Source organism: Gossypium arboreum, chromosome 7 (assembly GCF_025698485.1).
Source record: "Gossypium arboreum isolate Shixiya-1 chromosome 7, ASM2569848v2, whole genome shotgun sequence".
Taxonomy (NCBI): Eukaryota; Viridiplantae; Streptophyta; class Magnoliopsida; order Malvales; family Malvaceae; genus Gossypium; species Gossypium arboreum.
In genome coordinates, this window is record NC_069076.1 from 5,862,409 (window position 1) to 5,888,103 (window position 25,695).

The 25,695-nt window shown below is 31.4% G+C and overlaps 2 protein-coding genes, 2 long non-coding RNA genes and 1 other non-coding gene across 5 annotated transcripts; 2 read left to right on the forward strand and 3 right to left on the reverse strand.

Annotated features, from left to right (window-relative positions):
- The first annotated feature begins 827 nt into the window (after positions 1 to 827).
- Positions 828 to 1,576, forward strand: LOC108486281 (uncharacterized). Its single transcript, XM_017790253.2, has 2 exons — positions 828 to 1,019; positions 1,129 to 1,576. Exons 1-2 carry the CDS (start codon positions 894 to 896, stop codon positions 1,366 to 1,368), a joined length of 366 nt encoding a protein of 121 aa, XP_017645742.1. The 5' UTR covers positions 828 to 893; the 3' UTR covers positions 1,369 to 1,576.
- A 640-nt stretch (positions 1,577 to 2,216) lies between these two features.
- On the reverse strand, positions 2,217 to 2,993 carry LOC128295084 (uncharacterized). The gene is made up of 2 exons (XR_008285386.1): positions 2,867 to 2,993; positions 2,217 to 2,528 (listed from the first exon to the last, which is right to left on the reverse strand). It is a non-coding gene; the product is annotated as an uncharacterized LOC128295084 (long non-coding RNA).
- A 3,296-nt stretch (positions 2,994 to 6,289) lies between these two features.
- On the reverse strand, positions 6,290 to 8,189 carry LOC108484849 (uncharacterized). Its single transcript, XM_017788748.2, has 4 exons — positions 7,699 to 8,189; positions 7,351 to 7,554; positions 6,945 to 7,121; positions 6,290 to 6,800 (listed from the first exon to the last, which is right to left on the reverse strand). The coding sequence occupies exons 1-4, from the start codon at positions 7,702 to 7,704 to the stop codon at positions 6,747 to 6,749; spliced, it is 441 nt and encodes a 146-aa protein (XP_017644237.1). The 5' UTR covers positions 7,705 to 8,189; the 3' UTR covers positions 6,290 to 6,746.
- A 9,374-nt stretch (positions 8,190 to 17,563) lies between these two features.
- Positions 17,564 to 19,477, reverse strand: LOC128295201 (uncharacterized). The gene is made up of 3 exons (XR_008285542.1): positions 19,134 to 19,477; positions 18,930 to 19,039; positions 17,564 to 17,643 (listed from the first exon to the last, which is right to left on the reverse strand). It is a non-coding gene; the product is annotated as an uncharacterized LOC128295201 (long non-coding RNA).
- Positions 19,478 to 24,790: 5,313 nt separating this feature from the next.
- On the forward strand, positions 24,791 to 24,863 carry TRNAK-UUU (transfer RNA lysine (anticodon UUU)). The gene has a single exon. It is a non-coding gene; the product is annotated as a tRNA-Lys (tRNA).
- Positions 24,864 to 25,695: the final 832 nt, after the last annotated feature.

Genomic DNA, 25,695 nt, shown 5'->3' on the forward strand with positions numbered 1-25,695 from the left:
GCTTGTCACGTTCCGAATTTCTAATTGATAACGTTTTGAAGTTATAACAAGAATGTGTTATTGGTCTAATGGTAAAGCGCTTGATAATTAGTCTTTGAAACCCGAGTTTGATTCTCCTCTCTCGGATAATTTTTATTTATTGAATTTTTACCCAATTTTTGCTTCATATGCAATGATGAGTGAGTTGGAAGAAAATTTTGTGCGGTTTTTAAGCATGAAGTGTCGGTCATGAAGCACAAAGCACAATCCCAGATCCATATATAGAAACCCTATATTTGATTCTTATTGACTCAGAAATTCAGATAAAATCAATTTAAGCGGAAACAAGATCAAACACAATCCCAGGATCTTTGTGTTTCTAATTCTTCATGTCTTTTAGTTTGGAACTTGCGGTTTACTAAATCTATTTTATTATCTAATAAAACAAAGAGCTAAGTATTAATTGGGTTTTGGAGAGCTAGAACAAGGCTGATTGAGGATTATGAACCTTCAATAAGTTGGGTACTGTTCCCGATGGGATGGATTATGGAACTTACAAAGGGCCAGCATCTGGCAGTGCGCACTAGGGAAGGGAAAGGAAGGCCACTTTTATTGCCAAAACAAAACAAGCCAAGAAGGTATGGAAGAAAAAATAATAATAAAGAACATGTGTTTCTACTTAGACACGAGGCTCCCCAGGATCAACGTGGGTTCTACCCATACATGTTTGTAAATTGTACATTGAATGAGTAAAAGGTAAGATACATATATAGAAACCCAATACTTGACCCTACTAAGATTCAAGACGAAAGGCAGCCTATTACTACCTTCCCCCCAATTCTCCTTTATATCTATCTACCTTGAAGATCCTTTTATGAAAAAAGCTGCTCTTAATTAACTCTCAAGTCACAGTCATGAGTGAGGTTGAGGAAGTTGATGAAAGAGTGAGTCTTGATCTTCTTAAGCACAAAATGGCTAAGTTTGCCAAGGAAAGGGACTGGGATCACTTTCACACCCCTAGAAATCTCCTTTTGGCCCTGGTATGCATACATACTTGCATCTAATTTCTAAATTGTCTTTTTATATATATATACAACCAGTCTGTGTAACTTGTGTATATTTAACCTTGTTTGTGATGAATAAAAAAAGGTTGGTGAAGTGGGAGAAGTGTCGGAGATATTTCAATGGAAAGGGGAGGTCCCAAAAGGATTGCCTGATTGGAAAGAAGAAGAAAAAATACATCTAGGCGAAGAGTTGTCCGATGTTCTACTCTACCTAATCAGGCTGGCTGATATTTGTGGCATTGATCTTGGGAAAGCTGCTCTGCGCAAACTCCAACTTAATGCTATCAAGTATCCGGCTCCCAACAAATACACCCAACACCCTTAATATAATAATAATGTACTGAAATGGGTGAAAAGTTTTTTACATGACGACTCTCGGCGGAACTTCATTCGATGCTGGGTTGCAGCCTGCTACATGTACTCTTGTTAAGCCCATTGTAGTTTCTTATTTTTGTTTGCGCCTTTCTTAGGCCCATCCCTGTCTCGAAACTTTTACTTAATGGATTTGGCATGTTGGATAAGTTCTATAAAAACAGTGGAAAATCGATGTCCGTCATAGAAGTCAAAATTTGCTCCCAAAGAATATCACACAACACAAAGGCCAGACAAAGGGAAGCATATGATGTGATTTATATGAAAACCAACTGCTATAAAGCTAAAATTTCAAAATTCAATTTCAAAATTAAAAAAGTAGAAGGATTAAAATGGATCGATTTGAAAATAGAATTTAACCTTTATTAAATCTTTACAAAATGATATCAGTGATTTGATTTGATGGTACTGTAGGTACGTGTAATTAGAGTCCAAATAACTTGTACAACCTCATCAAGTTCGTCATTCTTTATTGTTAAATTCAAAGGACTCACTCAGGGTTTGCAGTAATGTACTAAACCATGATGGAATTTGAAAACGTCCTTGTGAGTCTCAGTTTTTGCCCCTTCTTTCAGATACAATCCCAAAGGACATTGATGATAAAAGCTTTTTTTTTCCTTAAAAAAAGAGTTAGATTGGTTTATTATCTTACAAATACGTCCCCACTTCTTTATAAACATTAAAAAAATTAATTTAAAAAAGAAAGGGACCTTTTTCTTTTGCTATTTACAACCTGGAATAGAATGATGGTGACTTGAGAGAGAGAGAGAGAAGAGAGGCATTGTTTATTAAGGTGGCAGAGTGGTTTCTGAAATGGGTTTCAGTTTTAAAGACGAAGAAGCTCTACCGAACCTGGACAGAATAGGCTCCTCCTGACCATCCTGTGGCTTGGAATTTAACTTCTTGAAAGCAGCATTGGCCAGTGTGCCGATGCAGCAACTGGGTGAGTTTTGACTCAAAGTAGGAGCAGCAGTGGCTCGATGAAGGTGACACCTGAAGGAACCAGCGTGGCTTGTTGGAGAACATATGCAGGATTTCTTAGATTCCATCACATTCTTGTTTGCCTTCATCGATTCATCTCCCTCACTTACTGGACTCCTCATTAAATTGTGCCTATCAAACAACACATCTTTGGTTTATATAAAAATGCTTCCACAACATGATACTCTATGTACAATGGCATTTGTCAGGCTGCTATCCACTTAATTTGCATTAAATACTACAACAATAACACAAACAAGTCAATGCGTGATTAAGCATTCACGTGACGTTGTTGCTAACAAATTTACTTCAAATACAACTGTTTTTCATAAAAACTTATAAGGTACATAAATTTGAATCTTGTAATTATTACCATGTTCCCATAAATCTTTTGTTAATTAGATTAGGAAAAATAATATGAAAGTTTCATCCTGATCTGCAGATACAAAATAGAAAGCTGAAAAGCTTACCAAGGTGCAGCCGCAGGGCTTTGAGTTGAGTGAGTCCACTGCTTGGATCAATAAAAGAAGTGCGGAAGATGAGCACAAGAATATAAATAAGGGTTAGCCGAAGAGTGAGGGTATTGAAGAAATGGAGATAGAGATGAGTAAAGAGGATATATATATACGTTTATTAGCGTAAGAAACGTTCAAATTATCAACAAAATTTTGTTTCCTTTATCTACGAGAAAATTAAGGGATAAAATCAGTATATAATTCGGAGTTGTGAGTCATCCCGTAGCACTTTTCTCTGAGAGAGAGGCAAGAGGAGGGCATGCATGCAAACTCTACGTACTTTAACCATAAATAATACGGAAAAATCTCAAAATTATATATTAATTTTGATTTAATGTGCAGTTATATATATTAATATTTTGACTTAATTCAATTCTCATAAATTATTAACAAAACCATTGATATAACATCATTTTATGTTTATATATTGCATACACCAATAATAACTATATTTAGCAAATAAAAAATAAATTGATGTATTTATTTCTTTAAATGTGTATGATTAAATCAAAATTAAAGTTTTATGTATACTTTGAACCACAATCAAAGTTTCATTTATATAATTGCATCAAATTAAAATTTATGTATCAAACGCATATCGAATCAAAGTTCATGCATAATTTTAAGATTTATCTTTATATAACAATACAATTTTAAATTAATTTTTAAACTTTAAAATATTCTAATAAATCTCTAAACTATAATTTCGAAAGATGGTTTGTTAACTTTTTATTATACTAATTTTTGATATCACGTTAATTACACGTGAATATATGCATTTATATTTTTATTATTTAATAAAATATTTTTATTTCGTATTGATTATTAATCATATAAATAATATTTAAAAACAGAAAATTTTAAAATTATAATTAATTAATTGTAAAATACTGAAAATATATTAATTGTATTAAAACCAACTTATCTAATTAGAATGAGATTATTATAATATATTTTTCTAATTCTATAATATTTTATGTTCATAAGCAAAACAATTAATGAGATTATTAAATCAATAAATTGTATTTTAAATATATGAAGTAAATTAAAAACAATTTTTTTAAAAACTTATAATATTCACTATAAATTAAAGATTAATTAAAGATTATGTACGTTTATAGAAAACCTTGACTTTTAGTTCACCATAAATTTTGAATAAGCACTTAATGTGTATGCTCAATTTGATTTTATCACATTTATGAAATTTTGTTCGGAGAGACAATTCACTATGTAAGCAAGTTGTACAATAAGTGATAAACCTGTAGCACTCATTGGATTAGACTCCTCACTTTTGCACCTAAGATCTAAACAACTCTCTTTTTAAGTTTTTCTCCTGAAAGCTTAGGACAATAACAAAGCGACACACTTGATTTCGCACTCACAAAAAACTTTCCTCAATGAATATAGATTAGTGCTCTTAGATCGACACATCAACTACACAAGTCTCGTTAATTTACAAGAAATCAAGAGTTGATAACATATTAAATCAATTACAATTAATCTTCCAATTAAATAGTAAGATAATCAGCAAAGAAAATATCTTCAATGAGTCCAAGATAAGCTTCCAAGTTTAATCCAAATCAAATCCAATTCAACCTCTTCAAAGTTGAAGTTGATTTCCATGATTCAATCAAAACAAATCTTCAAGATACGCTGTTATAAGCAGTTTGAATACCATAAATAAGCTTGTAGTGTTTTCAATGTAACGAATGCTCTGTTTATTAAGTGCATGTCCAACGCATAAAGGCAATATTTTGATTAGGTTTATCTTTGATTCTTTGTTGGAGTTTCACTTTTTTGGTATATACCCTTTCTCTTCTTTTTTTTCTCTTTTTTTTTTCCTCACTAAAAGTTTAAATTATAAAGCAATCAAAGTCTTTTTTAAAGAAGGAAAACTGTGCTTTTTCTTTCAAATTTATTAGATCCAAAATAATAATAATTTAACTATAAAAATATGTAAATATTAATTGTTCATAATTTAGTAATATTCTATTTATTATATTGTAAATCTAAAAGGTTAGAATATGCTTAAATTTTCTTTTACATATGCTTAAATTTTCTTTTACTTTTAGTATATTTGGAAATTTGTCTTATTTTAATTAAGAAATTTATTCTTAATTTTCATTTAAAAATATAGTTTTATTTGTGAATATAGTTAAAATTCTTTTGTTAAATTCACGTTTATAGAGTTGTTTATTTATTATATGGTTATTAAGTGAGTGTTCTTTTTATTTCAAAATATTACACTAGCAAATTTAATAGAATAATTTTAATAATGTTAACCCTAGAACCTAAATTTTAAAATATAAAATGTAAAAAGACTAAATTATAAATGCATGAAGAGTATAAAACTTAAAACATATTTTAACCAATTAAATTAGCCATATATGTCGAGGAAAAAAAGTTAATTAGCCAAATAAGCTGGTTTTTTGAAAATTTAGGTAAATAAGTCGTTTTTAAAGAGAATTTGACATAGTTGGTAAGAAAGCTCATCTAGCTGGACAAGCAATCTGCTAATATGTTAAGGAATGTGTGCCCAGCTAGACTCGTTTTCTTTGAAATTTTTAGAAAATGCTTCAACTGGGCACGTTTTCCCGACTCGTCAACAAAAAGCTTGCCAAGTTGGACAAGCTTTCACACTCTCTCTCCAAAGATGAACTATTTCCCTAAATTTTTAATAAAAAATTAATTTATTTAACAAATTAATTTTTTTTTACATATATGGCCCATTTAACAAATTTAACCAATATAAATCCATAAAGGTAAGCGAAAAAGTAGAAAAATAAATTCAATCACAAACAAATCTAAGCTATATATCACTCCCCAAAGATTAATTATATATTAAACTAGTTACACTAAATATGGATTCAATTAGTAAGTCAAAACTCCAATTAAAGAGTAGGAAAATAAAATTTTAAAGAAAAGTGTGGGTAAAGAATAAAGATCATAATAAACATATTAAAAAACAAGTGTTGGCATTGCACTAAAAAGAAAATGATGAAGGGCAGTGGTAGAGGGAGGGAGAAGAGAGAGGAGGGAGAGGGAACGACTGAAAATTATTAGTGGTGATTGATTTATTATTATTTAAAGTTTAATGACTGTATTGAAAGTTGGGTGACTGTTTTGTAATTAAGATCAAAGTTGAGTGACTGATAATATAATTTATTGTAAAAAAATTATAATAAATAATAAATTTCAAGGACTCCATGCGTAGCCCGTGATGTTAGCAAAAATAAGAAGGGAAAAAAAAAGAAAGAAAAGCTGTGGAATTTATTTCAAGTTCCAAGTCTAAAACACTGTTCTTTTTATCCTTGAATCTGCAAAACTGTTGAAAGAGTTTGCCCCATTCCTCCAAAAGTAATCTTTCAGAGTTCCAAATTTAAATATAATCCATGAATTGTGTAATCATCTTTCATACCTTCAAATATACATACATACATACATACATACATACATTCATATATAATAATCAAAACAAATGAATCACGTGATCTCTCATCATGATCATGTTTCTCCAACGGCTTTGATTTTGTTTTTCTTAAAAAAGTGCAGCAGAATCCTTTTGCAAGATTGAAAACAGGAATCATTTTTTTCAATTTTAATTTCTATATAATAATTCATATCATCATGTTGTAACGAGCCATCAAAAGATTGTCTTACAAAGAAGAATATTTTGGTCCTAAGTAGTAACCTCACATAATAATTAGAAATCTTAACCCCAGTGATCCCCTCTAATATACAAAGGGAAGGGGGAAAGATCAAAACAGACCCCATGCCAACTTCTTCGAAAGCAATATTTACGTAATCCTCCTAATTATATAGCCTTTTTGCAGCTTCACGATAAACAACTTGGTACCAAGCAGCTTGAAAGTAACCTCAACGCTTTTTTCTGCATAAACCACAACTTTAATGAGGTTATTAATAATTGCATAAAAAAGTTAAAAACATAATTATCACTAGCATGGGAGGGATAGTGAGGGAGAATTGTAAAGCTTTTTTTAAGTTTAAAAATTAATGGAAGAGTGGAGCCTACCTTTTTGGGTTTTGCGTAAAGGAGGTCAGGGGAGATTTTGTAAAGGTCTTCATCAACGGGTTTTGGAGTTGGCTTGGCCATAATAATGGGGCTTGTTGCTGCTGCTGCTGCTTTCTCCTCGCTCACCTCCCACCTTTGCTTTTTGCCTTCTTTAACATGCGACTCTCCTACTTTTTTCTGCAAATTTTCCATATGAATGCATGTTTAATAATTGTTTATCGATAATTGCACAAAGTAAGCTTCATTTTGTAATTTTTTTCTTTTCCTTTCTTGACATTTTAAAACCTTTCTTGTATCCATGACGTATGAACAATTCAACGCGTTTAGAAGAAATTAAGTGCCTTTCATAGGCATCTAAATAAGTAAAGATTTTTATGAAGAAGAAGTTAGTTCTTAGTTGACATACCTTTTTACGAGGAACAACAATCATGGCAGGGGTAACAACATCGTTCTCATAGAGATCGCCGGCAACATATAAATCACGATCCTCGGAGTAGCTGTAACGAAGCAATCCAGTTTGCCTAGCCGTTTCAAAACACTGAGTAAACGGAAGGTCATTGTTCCAATCCCAGCTACCAAAAGCTGGAACATGGCTCCTCCTGTAATAATCCTGAACACAAAAAGGTATCATCAGTTCATCACTTCACCAACAACAAAGCCAAGTACCAAAAACAAAACCAAATATAGAACACACATGAAACTCAATTTGGAACATATATAAGGTATACAGGGAAAATGGGTACGCTTTACTTACATCCATATTGTGAGAGACAAGAGTGAAAGAGAGAGACAAACAAGTGTTTGAATATGTCGGGCGAATGACCTGACTTTATCAAAGAGACGAGGAATTGGGTGGTTGGAAGAGAGATATCGAAGTTTTGGTGTCGTCTTTCACTTGTTTCTTTGCTTGGGTGGGCGTGGGAAAGTGTGGCAATTTAAAGAGAGGAGGGGAGAGGGGGGGGGGGGATCCAAAGCAAGAAAACTTCTGTTGGGTAAAATGAACAAAAGTAACCACAGATAACGAAGTTTCACAGTAGCAGACACTTGGACAAAGAGGCAAAGTAAAGGTCAGAAAAAGGTAAAAGGCAGAGAGAGAGAGATTAGTAAACAAAGTTAATGGTTGCCTTTGATCAAATGTATATTCCAGTGCTTCACACTTTGGTTTCAAGCAAAGGCTATGGATTGGCCTTTGTTACGGCTTTTTAACTCCCCCACACGCGTAGGGCCTGGTGGTCATTGCAGAAGAAAGTGGCTGAACCTAAGATTGGAGAAGGTAGAAAATTAAACCAAAGAAAGAAAGAGATTTTTATTTTATTATGAAATGGGGTTAATGACGATGAAGTCAGTAAGAGGTCAACACTCAACAGTTTACAAAGGGTCTAATGGGATCTGAAATGGAACAGTGTTTTAAAGTTGAAAGTTGCAGTGATATGGAATAAATTAGTATCCTTTTGATTTTTGTTTGCAGGTAGCAGTTCAATAGATAAGGACATGTGCGACTGTGCACACAATCTCTTCCCTTTGCTCCTTTCGCTTTTAAATTTGTTATTTTCTTTGTTTATATCCGATATATTAGAAAAATGGTTTCCAAACTGTAGTCTAATTTTTAGATCTATTTTATAGAAATAATATTTAAACAATCAATTTTTTTAATTTATCCAAAACAATTAATGAATAATTTTTTAATTAATATTATTGACAAAAAAGGAATTGTATAAGAAAATGCTCATTTCTTAAATTATTTACGAAAATAGGCCACTAAAAAAATTATTTATTGAAATGGTCTGAAAATAAAAAAACACTATGACATAGACGCATTTTCAGGGAAAAATGTAGAAAAGCGCGTTGATGGGAATGCACTTTATACCGTGTCAACAAAAATGCGCTGACGTGGGCATGCTTTACCCCATGTTTGATTAGGGTTTCTAAATTATTTGCATATTAGGATTTAGGGTTTAGGGTTTAGGGTTTAGGGTTTAGGGTTTAGGGTTTAGGGTTTAGGGTTGAAAAACCATTTAAGCAAGATACACTGTCAGCAAAAGTACTGAAAAAGCTATTAGCTAGATGCTCTTTTCAGTAGTGCTGGTGGCAGAACACGGAACCGTCCATTTTTTGTGGCGGCACGGAATATTCAACCCCTGCACGACATTCCGTTAGTGAATGCGACATGCAACTTGGTGGGTTGATGTTCAATGCTAGAAATACTTACTAGGGAATGACATCAACTTTTAGTGGTTGGCAATCTACATCTGATTTGAGACGTTATGAAACTTATACGATAAGGGATGATGTACTTCTTATGACGTCTACCGGTGAAGGGCCCTCCTACATTGCAAATATTGGTGGGTCAGATGATAAGTCCAAAGTGGATCCACCCCGAGAGCTCAGTTCTGATGGTGCAAAAGTTGCATTATTTTATGAATTGGAGCCTGTTCCAACCGAGCTTAAAGACAACAAAAGGGGTTCAGATAAAGAAGAAGATCCTCGATTTATAGCGTACTGGCCTCCAGCCCACATGCATAATATCGATCTATCAGCAAATGATGCGTTGGAGTTTCCAGATCTACCACACAAGAGGCATGGCCACACAAGTTCGTCGTTGGATTCGGGTGAATTGAAAGTTGGTAAGGAGTTTTCCAATAAAGATGGCTTTATCGGTATATTGAAGCAATATAGCATCATGAACGGGGTTAGCTACTATGTGGTTAAATCTAAATTCAAGAAGTTCAAGGCCAAGTGTATAATACAAGACGGTACATGTTCATGGAAAATCATGGCTTCGGTTACGAAGATGACAAGGTTGTGGGAGATAAAGAAGTTCAAAGGTCCGCATACATATGTTGTCGGTACAATATCACTGGGTATTTAAGGTTTTTGAATATTACTGTTTTCATTTAATGTTGTATTATTTAACGTACTTATGGGTTGACAGGTGTTTCACAAGATCATCCCAAGTTGGATTCAAAGATGATAGCGGGCTTAATACTACCGATAGTGAAAGTGGATCCTAGAACTCCTGCATCGGTCTTAATAACCAATATTTGTAACCAATTCAAGTACATGCCTTCTTACCGCAAGGCCTGAATAGTTAAATAGAATGGGTTAAAGAAGATGCACAGTGGGTGGGACGCTTCATACAATGAGACGTGGCAGTGGTGTCCAATGCTGGAGAGGTACATCCTAAATTATGTAACAGGCCTTGAAACAATTCTTGCGTACTACAACGGCCGCTTGTTCTGTTGATGCCAAGCGTTCAAGCATCTATTTTAGAGCTTTAAGCAATGTCGGGACACATTTCAATACTACAAGCCATTAGTACAAATTGACGGCACGTTTATGTATGATAGATATACCCATCGGCTGTTGTTAGTTGTAGCACAGGATGGTGATGGAGGAATCTTTCCAATTTCATTTGTAATAACATTAGAAGAGTCAAGTAACGACGGAGATTTTTTTTTTTTAAGGTTGAGGAGGCATGTTTGCCCCCAACTTGATATTTGCATTATATCGAATCAGGGCACCGGAATACTAGCTGCAATTGAGTGGCAAGGAAGCCTCTGGGATCACACACACCATCGATTTTGTCTAAGACACATTGCGTCCAACTACTACAAGCAATATCGGTCTACCAATAAACGACGACAGATGACCAACATGGGTATTTAATCACCACCAATATTATTTGCTTTGTAATATTCAATTTGTTCTTAATGGAAGAGTGGTATGTAATTATCGCTATCCATTTATATTATCAGGGAATGATATCAATAAGGATCGTTTTATCAATTAATGCTCAATGCGTAAACTATTTCTGTAACATACCTTTCGATCAGTGGACACAATAATACAACGGCGACCTACGGTATAGTTAGATGACCTCAAATCTAGCTGAATGCATCAATTCTATTTTAAAAGGAAAGCGCCATTTGCTGATAACCTCAATTGTGCGGGAGACATACTTTCGTTTGATGGTACTGTTTTCAAAGCGAGTAGCAAGTTATAAAGGCCAAATGTAAAGAGCCCATGTTAGGTGTCGGAAGGTAGTGCAATAAATTAATAAGGCCAATGTGCGGGCCAACTCCATGTACACAGTATATCACAATCACGACAACCTATGATTTCGTGTGACAGAGTTTAATAGACTAAATCAAGGTATTCCCGGTGGACAATATCGTGTACACCTGAGAAATATGACTTGCGACTGTGGGAAGTTTGGCGCACTTCATTATCTATGCGTTCATGTAATTGCAGCTTGTCAAAATCTTCATTTGGATCCTATTAGCTACATCGACGAAGTGTATAAATTAGAATACATGTACAAAGTGTGGAGACACGTATTCCCATCAATACCAGATGAACGTAAGTGGTTGTTTATATCGCTTGCTCCGTTTAAGTTGTTACCGAATAGAGAATCGTGTCACAAACCAAAAGGTCAACCGTGCTCGACTAGAATACGTGATAATATGGATATATGAGAAAGAACAAACCAATAGAAGTTATGCTGGTGTTGTAGGAACCCGAGTTATACAATGCTAATAGGTCCAAATCGAAATAACTCCTAATTTATTAAATAAAATAATGAAAAAATAATTTGTACAAAAATATTCAAAAGACCTTCATTTTATTAAATGCAACAATACAAATATAAGTTTTACAAAAATATTCAAAAGAACTTCATTTTATTAAATGAAACAACATAAAAATAATTTGTACAAAAATATTTAAAAAATTCTCTTTTATTAAGCGAAACAATATAAAAATAATTTGTACAAATATATTCAAAAATAAATAAATGTATATGCCGGTCAGAATCAGTGTCAAATGGGGGCGGTCGATGATTACGTGCTAGATTCCTTCTTGGCTCAGCTTTCGATCGAGGTTGTGGTTGTTCAGGATGGGTTTCTGGTTGTAGGTGTTGGAAGAATAACCCACCTTAATAAAACAAAGATTGTAGAGGTGTTTGCATCACCCACAATGGAGGTGTTTGAATCCCATAAGGCGATGAGGATTGAAAATGAGATGAGCTCCTCGACGGTACCTCGTGCGGCCCCTCTTGTGATGATGGCCTATATATCGTCAGATGAGTCAGAGTCATTTAGAAATGAGATGCACCGAGGCATGTATTCCAACCTTGCATAGGAATGAAAAATGGAAACATATAAGGGTTAAGATACGCACCTGGCAGAATCTAAATGGGCTGTGGTGTGGGCATTGCCACTTGCTCCATTGGGGCTGGTGATTGCATGGGCGCTGTTGATAGGCCCGCTCCGCTAACCCTTGTCCTGGGATTTAAAAGGCCCAGTCATTCCCTTTCGACACTGATACCTCTACTTTTTCGAAAGCAAATATGGTTTGCCATAGATCCTAAACTATGGCATGTAATTTGGATTGTACGCTAACTCTGGAATGTTAATCGATTTGAGAGTAGGTATATTATCATACCGGTTTTCCCACATTTCTATATATTTCGAATGGATGATTGGCCAATGCATATTCAGTCACCATAAGTCAATTTTGTGCTCATCATTGAGCACCACAGATATCACGGGAATCAGTTGTCAGAACCTAAATTGCCATAACACTCTATTCTTCTAGTGCATCTCGACGATAACGTAGTTGATCAATAGGGCCTTAGCATGCCAAGTGTTTAGATTCTATAGGAAATCATCCAGAATTACTATCCGATTTGACGGATCCTTGTATGGTGTCCATTGAAATTATATGAATGTGATAAAAATATTAGTTATATACATAATACTAAATACGAAATATGAAATCGACTATGTTAGGTATATATAGTTCAAAAAAAAATATTTAGATTCGTTTCTGACCGTTGGTCTAATAAAAGCTGTGTATGAAAGAGAGGTGGGTATTCCCTTGTAACTCGCTGAATTCGACCTATTTAAACAAAATTTTAACATTAAATTATATTTTAAATTTATTTAATAATTGTAAAATCTAATATAAAATTTACCTTATTAAGAGTGAGAATGTATACAAGTGGTTCCCTCGATGACGTAAAAATGGAAAGTGAAACCGAGCCCATGATTGTAGCAATGAGAGACAACCTTCGATTTTATTTTATTTGGTTGCGTCACTTGACACGTTTACTGGTACAATGTCGACAACACGACAGACCCCCAATTGAGTTCGCTAATTGCTCTAAAACCGATGAGTTTTAGCAGGCACCTCAGATGTACAAGGTTTCGTGACTTGTCTGGCATCAGATTACCTCTAAGGATCTAAAGGATGTATGCTCGAGCATATCGTGCTCTTTCTACTTCAGTCAAATCATTCCTTGGCTTCGAGAATGTGTCTCGTAACTAGCCTATATCATTCCAACCTCCTAAATAATATTTAAAATCACACCCAAAAGATCGTAGCATATGGCTCCTCAATCAACAGATTGAGTGGACCCTGTGAGTACGAAACCATCCATTAGTAACCCCAGTTGTAACTGCACGTCCTCCAAAGCAATGGTACACTCCTCATATGGAAGATAGAATGTGTGTGTCTCGAGTCTCTACCTCTCTAGAAACGCGCTGATGAATTTCGAGTCTAACTTGCACCCCCGGCCTATATTTGCCACGTGCCAAAAATCTGTTTCCTTTAAGTAATTTTCAATCAACGGTGACGGAGGACCAGATATATTACAAATAAAACATTGTAACATTCGATCTACCGACTGTTATAAAAAATATAATAAAATATTAATTAAATTACAAAAATGAAATAAAAATATTAAATAATATTAAAAGAATTAAAACTAACCCTTACCATTTTCATTTGGTTGACGGAGATATGTTTAGCATCGAGATGAATTAATTGCCGGGTCATTGCTAATACGATCAAATTTCTTAGAAATTATAAAAAAGATATTACTAATTTAGACAAAAATTAAAAATTTAGAGAGCTTTTTTGAGAAATTTAGAGAGAAATTTGGAATAAGTACAATTTGGAAGAAATTTTATGTAAAAAAAAGGGGTAGGGTTTTTATAAATTTATTTTCCTGACAGTTGGGTCCAATGATCAAATTTTTAAATGATTATTGGAGGTGACTGTTGAGAGAAAACACGGGGTAAAGCGTGTCCTCGTCAGCGCGCTTTTGCTGACATAAGGTAAAGCGCATCCGTATTAGTATGCTTTTCTGCGTTTTCCTCTGAAAACACATCCATGTCAGAGTGTTTTACATTTTTTGGACTATTCCAGTAAATAAATTTTTTTCTGGCCCATTTCTATAAATAATTTAAGAAATGAACCATTTCTTGTAAAATGCTCGAAAAAAAACCTATTTAATTATATTGTAAAGTTAATAATTTTGTTTTTTTAAAAAGAAAAAAAACTTTAAACATCATAATTAAGATGTAGATTAGGGACAACTCTTGCAGTATTTTATAAATGAAATTGTAATATATATATTATTAAGGGCAAATTATCAAAATAGCCACTTTTGTTTGCCTTAAGTTATATTTTAGTTACTTATGTTTGAAATGTTATGTTTTAGTTACTTATGTTATTGTATTGTATTGTAACATTTTAGTTACTAAGCCATTAATGTCGTTAATAGTGTAATGATGGTGACGTGGCACGTTAAATAATCATTTCAAACAAAAATTTTAGGTTAAATTATACAATTACTCTCTATATTTTTTTCATTTTGAGCAATTTAATTCCTTTATTTTATGTTCTTTTAACTTTTTTTCTTTCTTTTTTCCATTCTCTTCTACTTCTCCCTTTATTTTCCTCCCATTTCCATTTTTTTAATTTAGTTTTTCAATGTTTTCCATTTGTTAAAACTAGTCCCTATAATTTTATTTTTTTTTCTTTTTATTTCTTTATTTGTTTAAGTCACCTAACTAAAAAATTGATTGAACCGACAATTGAACCAATTGAACCGAAGTTTTTTTTTTAAAATTTTTAAAATTTTTAATAATTTTTTAATCAGATTGGTCGGGCTGGTGAATCAATGGCCTAATTGGTTCGATCATTGGTCTAATTTAAAAAACATTGATTTTATCTTTTTTGGTCAGTTAACTATCTTAGATTCTTGAGTGTTTCCATTTATAAGTTAGCCAATTGGTAACCAAAGAAGACAAAATTGAATAGTTGGACAACTATTTTGTAACTTTTCGTAGTTGAGTGACTAAAAAAAATTACTAATAGTTGAATGACCATTTTGTAACTTTTCATAGTTGGTTGACAAAAAAAAACATATTTGGGTGACTAGTAATGTAGTTTACCTTATAAAATTTTACTTTTGAGATAAAAATATGCATAAAATTGCATTGTAGGTCACTCAACTCTAGTCCAATTTCTTTTTTAATCACCCAACTATCAGATGTTTTAAATTTGTCACCCAATTGATCGGGTCTTTTTGTCCTATTCCATTAAGTGTTGGTAAGTGCTTAACGAAAGGGTGAGGTGGTAGTTCAAAAATTAGTATAATAGCAAATTTCATCATCAAATTTCACATATTCTATCAATTTGTAATATTATTTAAAAAATTAACCCTCAATCTTATCGATGACCTCAATTTGGTTCTAGTTCTAAAAAAATTAAAAATATTCAAACCTTTTCTACAATTGTCACTACTGCCTTCACCTATGCCATTAAAATTCCTATCACCGGAGCCTTTAAACCCACCACTTTCACCGAACCCATCATCAGAAACTATTGACACCTGTGAATAATCAAAACTCACTTGCCCATCTCCCAGTTTATGAGCACCCTAGTCCCAAACCCCAAAACAAATGATAGAAAAGAGTTAAAACCCTAAAAAGAAATAAAAGAGAAAAGAAAAGAAGACAACCACAAGGGTTTTTTGAGTTCCTCAAAACTAAGCTTTCATTTGAAAATCAAAATCAGCGAGGAAGAAGATTACAATAAGGAAAGGTTATAGTTTAAGTTGTCGCTCCATCCAGCAATCAATAGTGGTGACAACTAGTGGCATAGGCGATGACGATCATTCAATGTGAGTTTAAGAGAAACAATGTGTATCTTCAAGAAGATGAAGAGAAAGTCAACTAGTTGGTGGTCTTCCCAACTGGTGATAGTGTCGACATTGATACTGAGGCACTGAATGACAACGACAGCGCTAAAGAGAGAAATGTTGAGAGTTCTAAGGCTTTCTAAAAGGCTTAAACAACAAAATGGAACCTAAACTAGTTTTCCCAAATTGGTACCTAATTTTTTTTTGTTGGAACTAGTGCTTAAATTATTAAACTGTTACCCATTTTACCCTAACTAGTAGTCCCCTTAGAACAAAAATTTAACCAATCACAATTTGCTACATAAACGTCTATTTTTTTTTCAAAATATTAGTAAAACTCATAAATACATTTAAAAATAGTTAAAAAATTCTTAAATTTAAAGGGTAAGTAAAATGTTATTCCTTCAATATTTCGCTAAAAAAATTTCAAGAATTTCAAGAATCCTATTTCATTAAAAAAATTTCAGCAACTCTTTTTGTTTCAAAAAGTTTATCAACCCTTTCAATCATCTTCTTAGAACCTCCAATCCCTTGTAGAATTGATAGGAGGGTAAGTTTGAAAAACCAATTTTTTTTTTATTAAAACCCTTGTTTAATTGAAGAATTTTTTTTGGTGTAGAGTAAAAACTTTAGGTTTTTCCTTTCTTACTTGCTTGGATGTAGTAGATGTCGACTGCAAGCTCAAAAACTCATGGTGAGTTGAGGGATGTTCATTTTTATTGTGGATTAAGAGCACCGATTTGTACTTCAAATACCCCTTAGAGCAAAAGGAAGAAATTCTATGGTTTTTCAAAACATAAAAAGGTATTTTAATTTGTATTTGTTTTTGTTTCACACCATAGTTGGTGTAAATAAATGTTGGATGGTTGTATATATCTATGAGTTTTTATGTTGAAGGCTTAATTGACAGGAATTTAGTTTTGTTATGAATTTGAGATTTATTAAAAATTGGCTAATTAATGTTTACTGCCAATATTATAGGGTTTATTTTTTAAATGAGATTTGTTTGATATGAAGTTTAGTTTGATGATGTTATTTAGTTAAAATGAGAGATTTGATTTTTGAATTAAATTGATTTGGATATTGGAATGGTGTTGGGTGGTTGTGATTTCTTTGAATGGGTTGAAAAACAGGATAACAATAGGAATCTTGATGGATTGAAATTACAAAATCAAATGCTATTGATTGAGAATATAAAAATTAGCGTTGAGAAGATCAAATTGAAGAAAATGGTGAAGATGGATGAAATAGAGAAGTTAGTGAGGAAGGTTGCAAAGCAAAAGGAGAAATTAAGATGGTATAAATTGCTAGTGACAAAGACTAAGAATGATGTGTACTTTTATAAAGTTGCTTTCATTGCATCATGAATAGTTTTTGTTGTCCTTAAATTTATGGTCTAGAGAGTAGAATAATTATTTGTAATGCTTTTGCATTGTTTATTGACTTTGGAATGGAATGAAATTTATGAGACTTATTAAATGTAATGAAATGATTTTAACTTTTGAAAATATGTTTATGAGCAGATTTATGTAGGATTACATAAATTTGGCATCCTTTTTTACTAAAAAACAACACAAACAAGAGTTTAGAATTGCACTTACAATTATTAACATTTGTTGTAAAACCAATAGCAAATCATTCATTGATACGTCGCAAGTAATGATCAAGTATGGTTTGATGTAGTTGCCAAAATACTTAACAGTAGCCCTCCTACAGATGTAATGACAAGAAACAACCAAAATCCCACAAGAAATTAGGAACATGTTCAACATATTGCCTTGACAAAGGCATAGGCTTCCAACTACGTATTGTAATTATTTTACTGATAGAAATATACCCCCAGAAACGTGTTAATGCCTGAACCTTTGTGAGATGTTCAATAGTAGCCTTCGCAGGCTTTATATTTGGTATCATGGCACCTATCTTATTCAGGTAATTTTCTAATTCCTTCAGTAAGTTGAGTATCCAATTGTGGTTTTAAATGTCATTAGTTGAGTATCTAAGAAATTATTGCAGTCAGTTCTACTTATATCCCTAGTGCATTGAGCTATGCCCTACCTCTTCCCAAATTGTCTTGCATCTAACTCTACTGCATGGAACATCAACCTAAATTATAACAAGAATGATAGCAAATCATTCAACTAAAAAAATCATAAAATGGTAAAAAGTATTAAGCAACAGAAATAACAACTTAGGAACAACCGACATCTAACAAAGATATGTTTATCCTATTATTACAACAAGCGAATTGATAGTACAAGAAGATGTTAAAACTGCGAATCAAGTTCAACCATGAAAGATTATATTCAACACTTCAAGCAAGAATATCCAATGATCAAGCATAGGATTTTTAAAATCATGCATGGAACAAATAAAATCACGAGATTCTGAAATTTATTTGAAATCCAAGTTTTTTTTAGAAGCCATAGTTTAAAATTTGATCCCATCATAAGTGGTACAAATTTGGTCAACAATTTGAACAACATGATAGGAGAATGCATTCTTTCTAGACTTGCATTTTATTATTTTGATATTTTATTAAGCATACAATTAAAAGCTTAAAACATAACATGCATGTTTGCAAAGCTACGAATGAAAGTGAAAGCATATAATTACAAACAACAAAAGCCCACTAGGAATAAATGAAATCATTTAAAAGAAAAAACAAATTTGAAATCAAATTTGTAGCAAATCATTGTTTTACTATAAGATTATGAAGTCATGATCTCATTGCTACTGTACAAATTCTCAATTGCAAGGGGGACTTTTCATTTTTCCAAATAATACTTTGACACTTGCATTTGTCATATATCGGGATATAGATACAAAAGTATGATGTGACCCATCAACACCCAAAGACCAATCATTATGAACATTTAAATGATCAGTAGAGGATTGACTCAAAATGAAAAGAATCCACGAATCAATTTCAAGACAAAACACTTTTCTTCAAGTATGAACAGAAGGAAGGAATTAAATTAAAAGATAAAACTCACCATAACTAATAGTTTTTAGAGTTAGAATTAGCAATCTAATCCAACTCCTTGTCCAAATCGGCATTAATTGCTTCGAGTGAGTCGCCTAAAATGCCAAACCTTCATTAACACTGCAGACAACAAAGATTTACATATTTTGAGCGTTGAAAAAGAGGCCATTAAAAGAAGAAACAACAAAAATAAAACGTATATATAAAAATTTACAGTGTAATTGCCAGGATTGAGACGGATGGCTCGTTGAGTGAGGCGAAGGGCACAAGAGGAGTGTTCATCGGCTTTGTAGATGGCTTATCGTTTCACAAAATTCTTCCTTGCAGGCTATGGAGATGACATGGTTAGGACCATTGTCTTGAGGAAGAGGTGGAAAAGGGGAAGACGCTGGCGACAAGCACTAGGTTGGAGTTGTAAAATTTAACCTATGTCGCATTGCATAATTGATGATGGTGTTTTAATTTAGGGAAGATGCTAGCACTATTCTTGTTTTGATAACGTGCCACATCAAGATTGCTAATGGCAACTGAATATGTCCATAGGCTGGGCAACTTACCTGACTCGATTTAGGATAGGTTTGGATCAAATTTTAATCCCTCGACTTGACCTTACCTTCCCAAATTTAATTTAAATAATAAAAATATTTTTTAAAATTAAATTAATTTATAAATATATAAAATATTAATGTAAAATTATATTTTTAATATTTTATTACTTTTTGAAGTGTGAAATTGACTTTTAGGGTGTGATCGGACAAAAACAAGTTTGGGCTTGAAATTTTTTGGAACCGAGTGCCATCCGATCCATTGGCAAGTCTAATGGTAACAGGGTGGGAGGTGATATCGGTTCAATTCCGTTTTTTAACTGAATCGAGGTATTTAGTTTTTTTTTTCATTTTTTTACCGAAACTGAATTGATGGACATAAGAAATCAATTATAACCGTACCATACTAAATCGAGTTTTGGGTTTTCATATTGTTTTCATGCTTTGAGCTTTTGAAGTTTATTTAGACAAAATTATCTTTCGATTTGGCCTTTTTAACTTTAAATAGATAAAGTTATCTTTGTTTTATGTTTCTTAAACAGTACTATTTGACAAGTTTACTTTTTTCAATTATATATAAAATTTCAATTAATATATTCATCTAAAAATAATTTGTTAAATTTATAATTATAAATGTTTATTAAGAATCTAATTAAACTCACTTTCAATTATCACTTAACATAATCAAATATTAAATTATTTGTATTTTATAACTCTTAAGGTTTAACGACAGCAAAAAAACCCAACTTGAAAATGTTAATAATGATAACAAAAATTTTAAAAGTTTTAACAACAATAAAAAAAAAAAGTACAACACATAATAAGTACAAAATAGATGAATACTTGAACAGACGTTTTAACAACAATAATAAGTAAGTCATGAATTAACGAGAGAGTGACAGTGAAATTACATTTAAGGATTGTAAAACATGTAAAAGCATAATAGAAACCATATTTAGAATTTAGAAGCAATAAATTTTGTTTTGGGTTTTAAATGGGTTTATATATTGAGATTACATGTACACCGTAATGCCCAAAAATTTAATATTTGGTTGTTAAATTGTATCATTGATGTTGCATCTGCTTTAGTGGTTTAGACCCTTGGTTGTGTATTGAGATACTGCACCGTTTTCTTTCACACATGCTGTCAATCGCTTCCGCCACAACTAACCTATAGCTCTTCAACCACAGAAGCCACCTCTTTATATCAACAATCCCACTATTTGTTATTACTTAAGTGAAAAAGAAGAGATAAAAACAGAAAACAGGAGAGCGTGGTACGAGGTGGAGTAGTTGGTTGTCAATTTTCATGGAGATTCTAGCCGTGCTGTTTGTCCCTATATCATTTATTCACCCCAACAAATGGAGGAAATTTAAAAAAATGTAAAGTGACTCCCCCCCTTTTCATGATTTTAGCTCTTTATATTTTTTTCTAAATAAAAGTATTTTGCTTATTTTTATTAAAATTTGGATAAATTAATTTTTATATATTAAATTAAAGAGTAAAGTCTGTTAAAAAATTAATTAATTAATATTAAAAATTAAATATTATACGTCAATATAAGGTACATGTAATACACTATGTGTCATTGTTTAATTATTCTTCGATTACTCAATTTTTAATAAAAATAATTAATTTACTCTTTGATCTAACATGTAATAATTCATTTACTCTTTTTTAAGTAAAAAGATAAAATACAATTTTACTTATAATATAAAAGTCTTTATATGAAAATTTAACCATTTTGTCAACTATTTCATTTTACATCAAAGAATCCAGCCGGGTGATCACTTTTAGATTAGTGATTGCATTCATGAATCAAAAAGAATTTCCATGTAGAATTTTAATTTGGTCAATTCAATAAAAAAGAATGCGTGAACTTTAATTTTAACTAAATTACGAAATAAAGCTTTTTTTAAATTATAAAAATAAGTTAGTTTTTTAAAAAATTGATAGAAATGGGCCGATTTTGCTAAAACACATTCATTTGAAGTTATTTTCAGGATTAAAAAAAAACGCTTCCAGCTGAAAATATTATTTTCCCTCTAACCAATAAAACGGTTCTAGCTCAGCGCATTTTTTCCCTCCCCCAACGGTCACTTCTAGTTGTAAATGTTTTTTTTCTAATTTTCTCTTAAAAAAAACACCAATTAAATGCGTTTTAGCAAAATCGATTCCTTTCTATTTTTTTTAGAAAAACTAACCTATTTTAATAATTAAAAAAAAAAAGGTTTCATTTGGTAATTAGTCTTTCCATAGATGGGACGTTGAGCTCATTTACTTTTTATAATATCACCCAAACAATGATGACATCATGAGGACGTGAATTGAATTTAAGTCTTTTTCTTTTTTTTGGATTCCAAAGAACATTGTTTCGTCTTGTTTTATGTTCCTCCAAACGATGCATAGAGGTGCTCATGCTGGGGTGCCACTACGTTGCACTTAGGATGCATTAAGGTAGTTACACTAATTTTTTTTAATTTCAGATTGAGTCTGGCAAAAATAGTTTTTTTTTTAATCTAAATTCAACTCAATTTAATAAAGGTATTTTTGGGTATATTTATTTTTAACTAATTTTTATTTAAAATTTTATTTTGTAAAAATATAATACACTAAATACACTAAAAAATATTAAAATAATTTTTTAAAATATATTAAAAAGTATTTAATTAAATATAATTTTTAAAATTTTATATTTTGAGTTGGGTTATTTAGTTGGGTAGTTTTTTTTTTTAGGTTTTAGGTAATGAGTTTAATTGTTATTGGGTTAGTGATTTAATATAGATATAAAGATAAATATATATATATATAATAATTATTTAACATATATAATTAATATAATTATTTTTATAATATAATATATTTGGGCGAGCTCGGACAAAAATTCTTACTCAAGACATGACCTATATAAAAAGCGGGCCTTAAATTTTATCAAAACCCGTTTGAGAACTTATATTTTATACAAATATTTTTTTTATATAAGTGTTCGAGTATGTGCGAATAACTCAACTCATAAGTAGGGGTAGAAGTATCTAATATAAAAAAACAGAAGTTTGCGGAAAATGAACTTCCCAGCCACCAATTTGTCTTTGCTTGGGTTAATCTGTTTCATTTAGACCCATTGGGCCTATTTGGAGAATCATTGACTAACTATTTAAAGATTAAGCTAATGAATAATTTGCACCTTATATTTATAATATTTGGATTATATTTTTATTTTAATTTATACATTTTACACTTAATTTTCAGAGAATATTTTTTTCAAATTTTAATTTATTTTTATTAATATAATCAAAATATGACATTAAAATTCGATGTTATTAATCAGATTGGTTGAACTGAAAACTGATGAAGGTATCAATATAAATCTTATTGACAATTCAATGTTGCAATTCAAGTGGACTAAGTTTGCTAAGGTAAGGCATTAAGTTTTGGTTGGTGGTTCGATTCCTCGTAGGTGTAGATCTTATCGACATCAATCAAGGTGTTCTCTAGATTCCGTGAACCTTTCGGTCTGTCCTCGAAGTACGAGAGACAACTCTCGAGTGAGACAATACCTTCTGTTGGGGGTCTGAGACCTAACTCCTCTCAACACATAATTTGGTACTTGAGTTCAACACTTTCTTTTAATATGGTATTTGTGTTATTTTCTAAAGGTAACAATATTAATTTTTTTGTATTTAATTCGAGTTTTAGAGTTGATCTGATGAAAACTCATAACTAGCAAATAATATTAGTAACTAACTTTCATCAAATCAATAACGAACTAAATCACATCTATCGGATTATATTTAACAAATTAAATGTAAAATTAAACAAATTCACAATTAACACAAAATTCACCCTATTAATAAAATAAAAGAACATTCAAATATAATAATATCAACAATTAATTTTCATTAAATAAATCATAAAACTCGAATTAAGCACTAAAAATTTACATCTTTATCTTTAGATAATAAAATATATAACTCGCCAAATATAAATACAAAATTAAATAAAAATCAATACAATTACCGAAAGAAAAAAACGTCTAAGGAAAAAAATCAAATTTAAGATTGAAACCATGAAAAGTACCCTTTTTAAATACCCACGTCCTTTTGCACTTATAACAATATCCATGTCAATCGAGGTAAGACTCGATCGACCAACCGTGTTATAGAAAAGTTGGTTGGTGGTTGCCAGCTCAAGAGCAATGAGGCATATCTAGAATTTTAAATTGAGTAATTAATTTTAAAAAAATTAAAATATTTATAAAGTTGCTATTAACTAATGTATAATATATGTTTTCTTATTGTTTTTCTTTGCTTCATTAGTGAAATTTTCTATTAAAATATTCATTTTTATACATTTAGAATAAATAAATTCAATTTTAAGCACGTAAAAAGTGTTCATAAAGTCAACAAATAATTAATAATTTTTTCACAAAAATAAAAATCACTTACATTCTTTTTCGTGCCATGAGAATACAATATATCTATTTTTAAACACAAGATTCATAATAATCACACTTGTTAAAGTAATTTCTAAAAAAAATGTTAAATTTCTAATCGATATTCAAGAAATTCAAGATTATAAGTACAATCAAACCTAATTTCTTCAATGATTTGTATTAACCAATCTCTAAAAATTATTACTCGATCACAATATTAAGAATTTCATACAAAATTATCATCCCCAAATAATTCAATAAATAATAACTAAATCTTGCATAAAACCTTAATCTATCATAAGAAAAGCTAAATCCTAATTTTCTTAAGATTAATCAATAAGACTTGAAAAAAAGAGGTTATTACCAAATTAGGAGATCCGTTTGAAAATATAAAAACTTTTAACATCTAAAGAAGATAAGTGTGGAAAGGAAATAAAAGAATTACGGATTTTGAGGTTTTAGTGAATAAAGAGAGATCTATTTATTTTATATAAAAATAATTATTATTCAGAAATATTAATAGGAGCTTTTCAAATTTTTTGCCCCATCGATTTCTTTATGAAATTATTTTAAATTTTTAATAGAAACAATACATCAATTATATAATTTTTTAAAATAAATTGTATATTTTATAATAATAAAAATTTAATTTTATCATTTTAATAACTTATATATTTATAATTTTAAACGATTAAATTAAAATTTTATTATTTTTAAAAGATTAAAGCACAATTTTATAATTATTAATTTAAAATTTTATAAATTATAAAAAAAAATTATTTGAGAGTCATCCACCGCCGGCGCCCAGCTTTAAGTAGACATAAACATATCATATCAAAACACCTTAATTTACTTTGCATTAAATAAATAACAAGCGGAAGATTATCAACAATGCCGTCTTAGCTCAGCCGGTAGAGCGCATGGCTTTTAACCATGTGGTCGTGGGTTCGATTCCCACAGACGGCGTTCTTCAAATTTATCAAGTGTCATTTGTCAGAATGGAGATTTCGCAGAGCAGTGATGTTTTTTTATGCTCCCAATTCTTCTCCTATTGGTTTAATTGGCAATTTGGCATTTCTCCTGAAATTTTCAAAGCAATATTCTATGTATAAACACAAAGTAGGCCACAGCCTATGACGAATTTAGTGTATCGTTTAGGGTGGTAACCTTCTATATTCGATGCCACTTAAGAGTGCATTCATCTAAACATGCCAAATTAATGGAAAATTGGACAATGTAGATTTCAATCACAGTTGACAAAATCTATACACTAGTCTCTTGTTGAGAATTATATTTGTGTGTGATGGATAAACAACTTGCAAATCTTAGAATTTCAAATCCCAAATTTTATAAACCAGTTAAAATGAATCTTGAGTTCCATTTGTATTGCTTTTCTCATGTAGTCATTAGAATTTTGAAAAGCTGAATCCAGTCAATGATTCATGCAATTTAGGGTGCTTATGTTGCCTTTAGGATTTGGAATATATATACACTAATCTGATTAAGTGGACAAAGAGAGAGAGAAGAAAAAGATTCAATATTAAAAGGACACCTATTTTGGAATGATAAACCGAGACAAAGTGGTCCTAAAATAAAAAAATTAAGAAAAGCAAACCATGCATGTGGATGCTGCTTATCTCAAACCAAGCATAATTATGAGGTGGTTAAAGAGTCTAATTCTAAAGCTTTGATGTTTATCAAACCATAAGCAAGCTTTGCCCCACCATGTTCTTCTTCCCCTCACATAAAATATAATAAAACCTCTCATTCAGCCTCCTCATGCATTTTCAAATGCTTA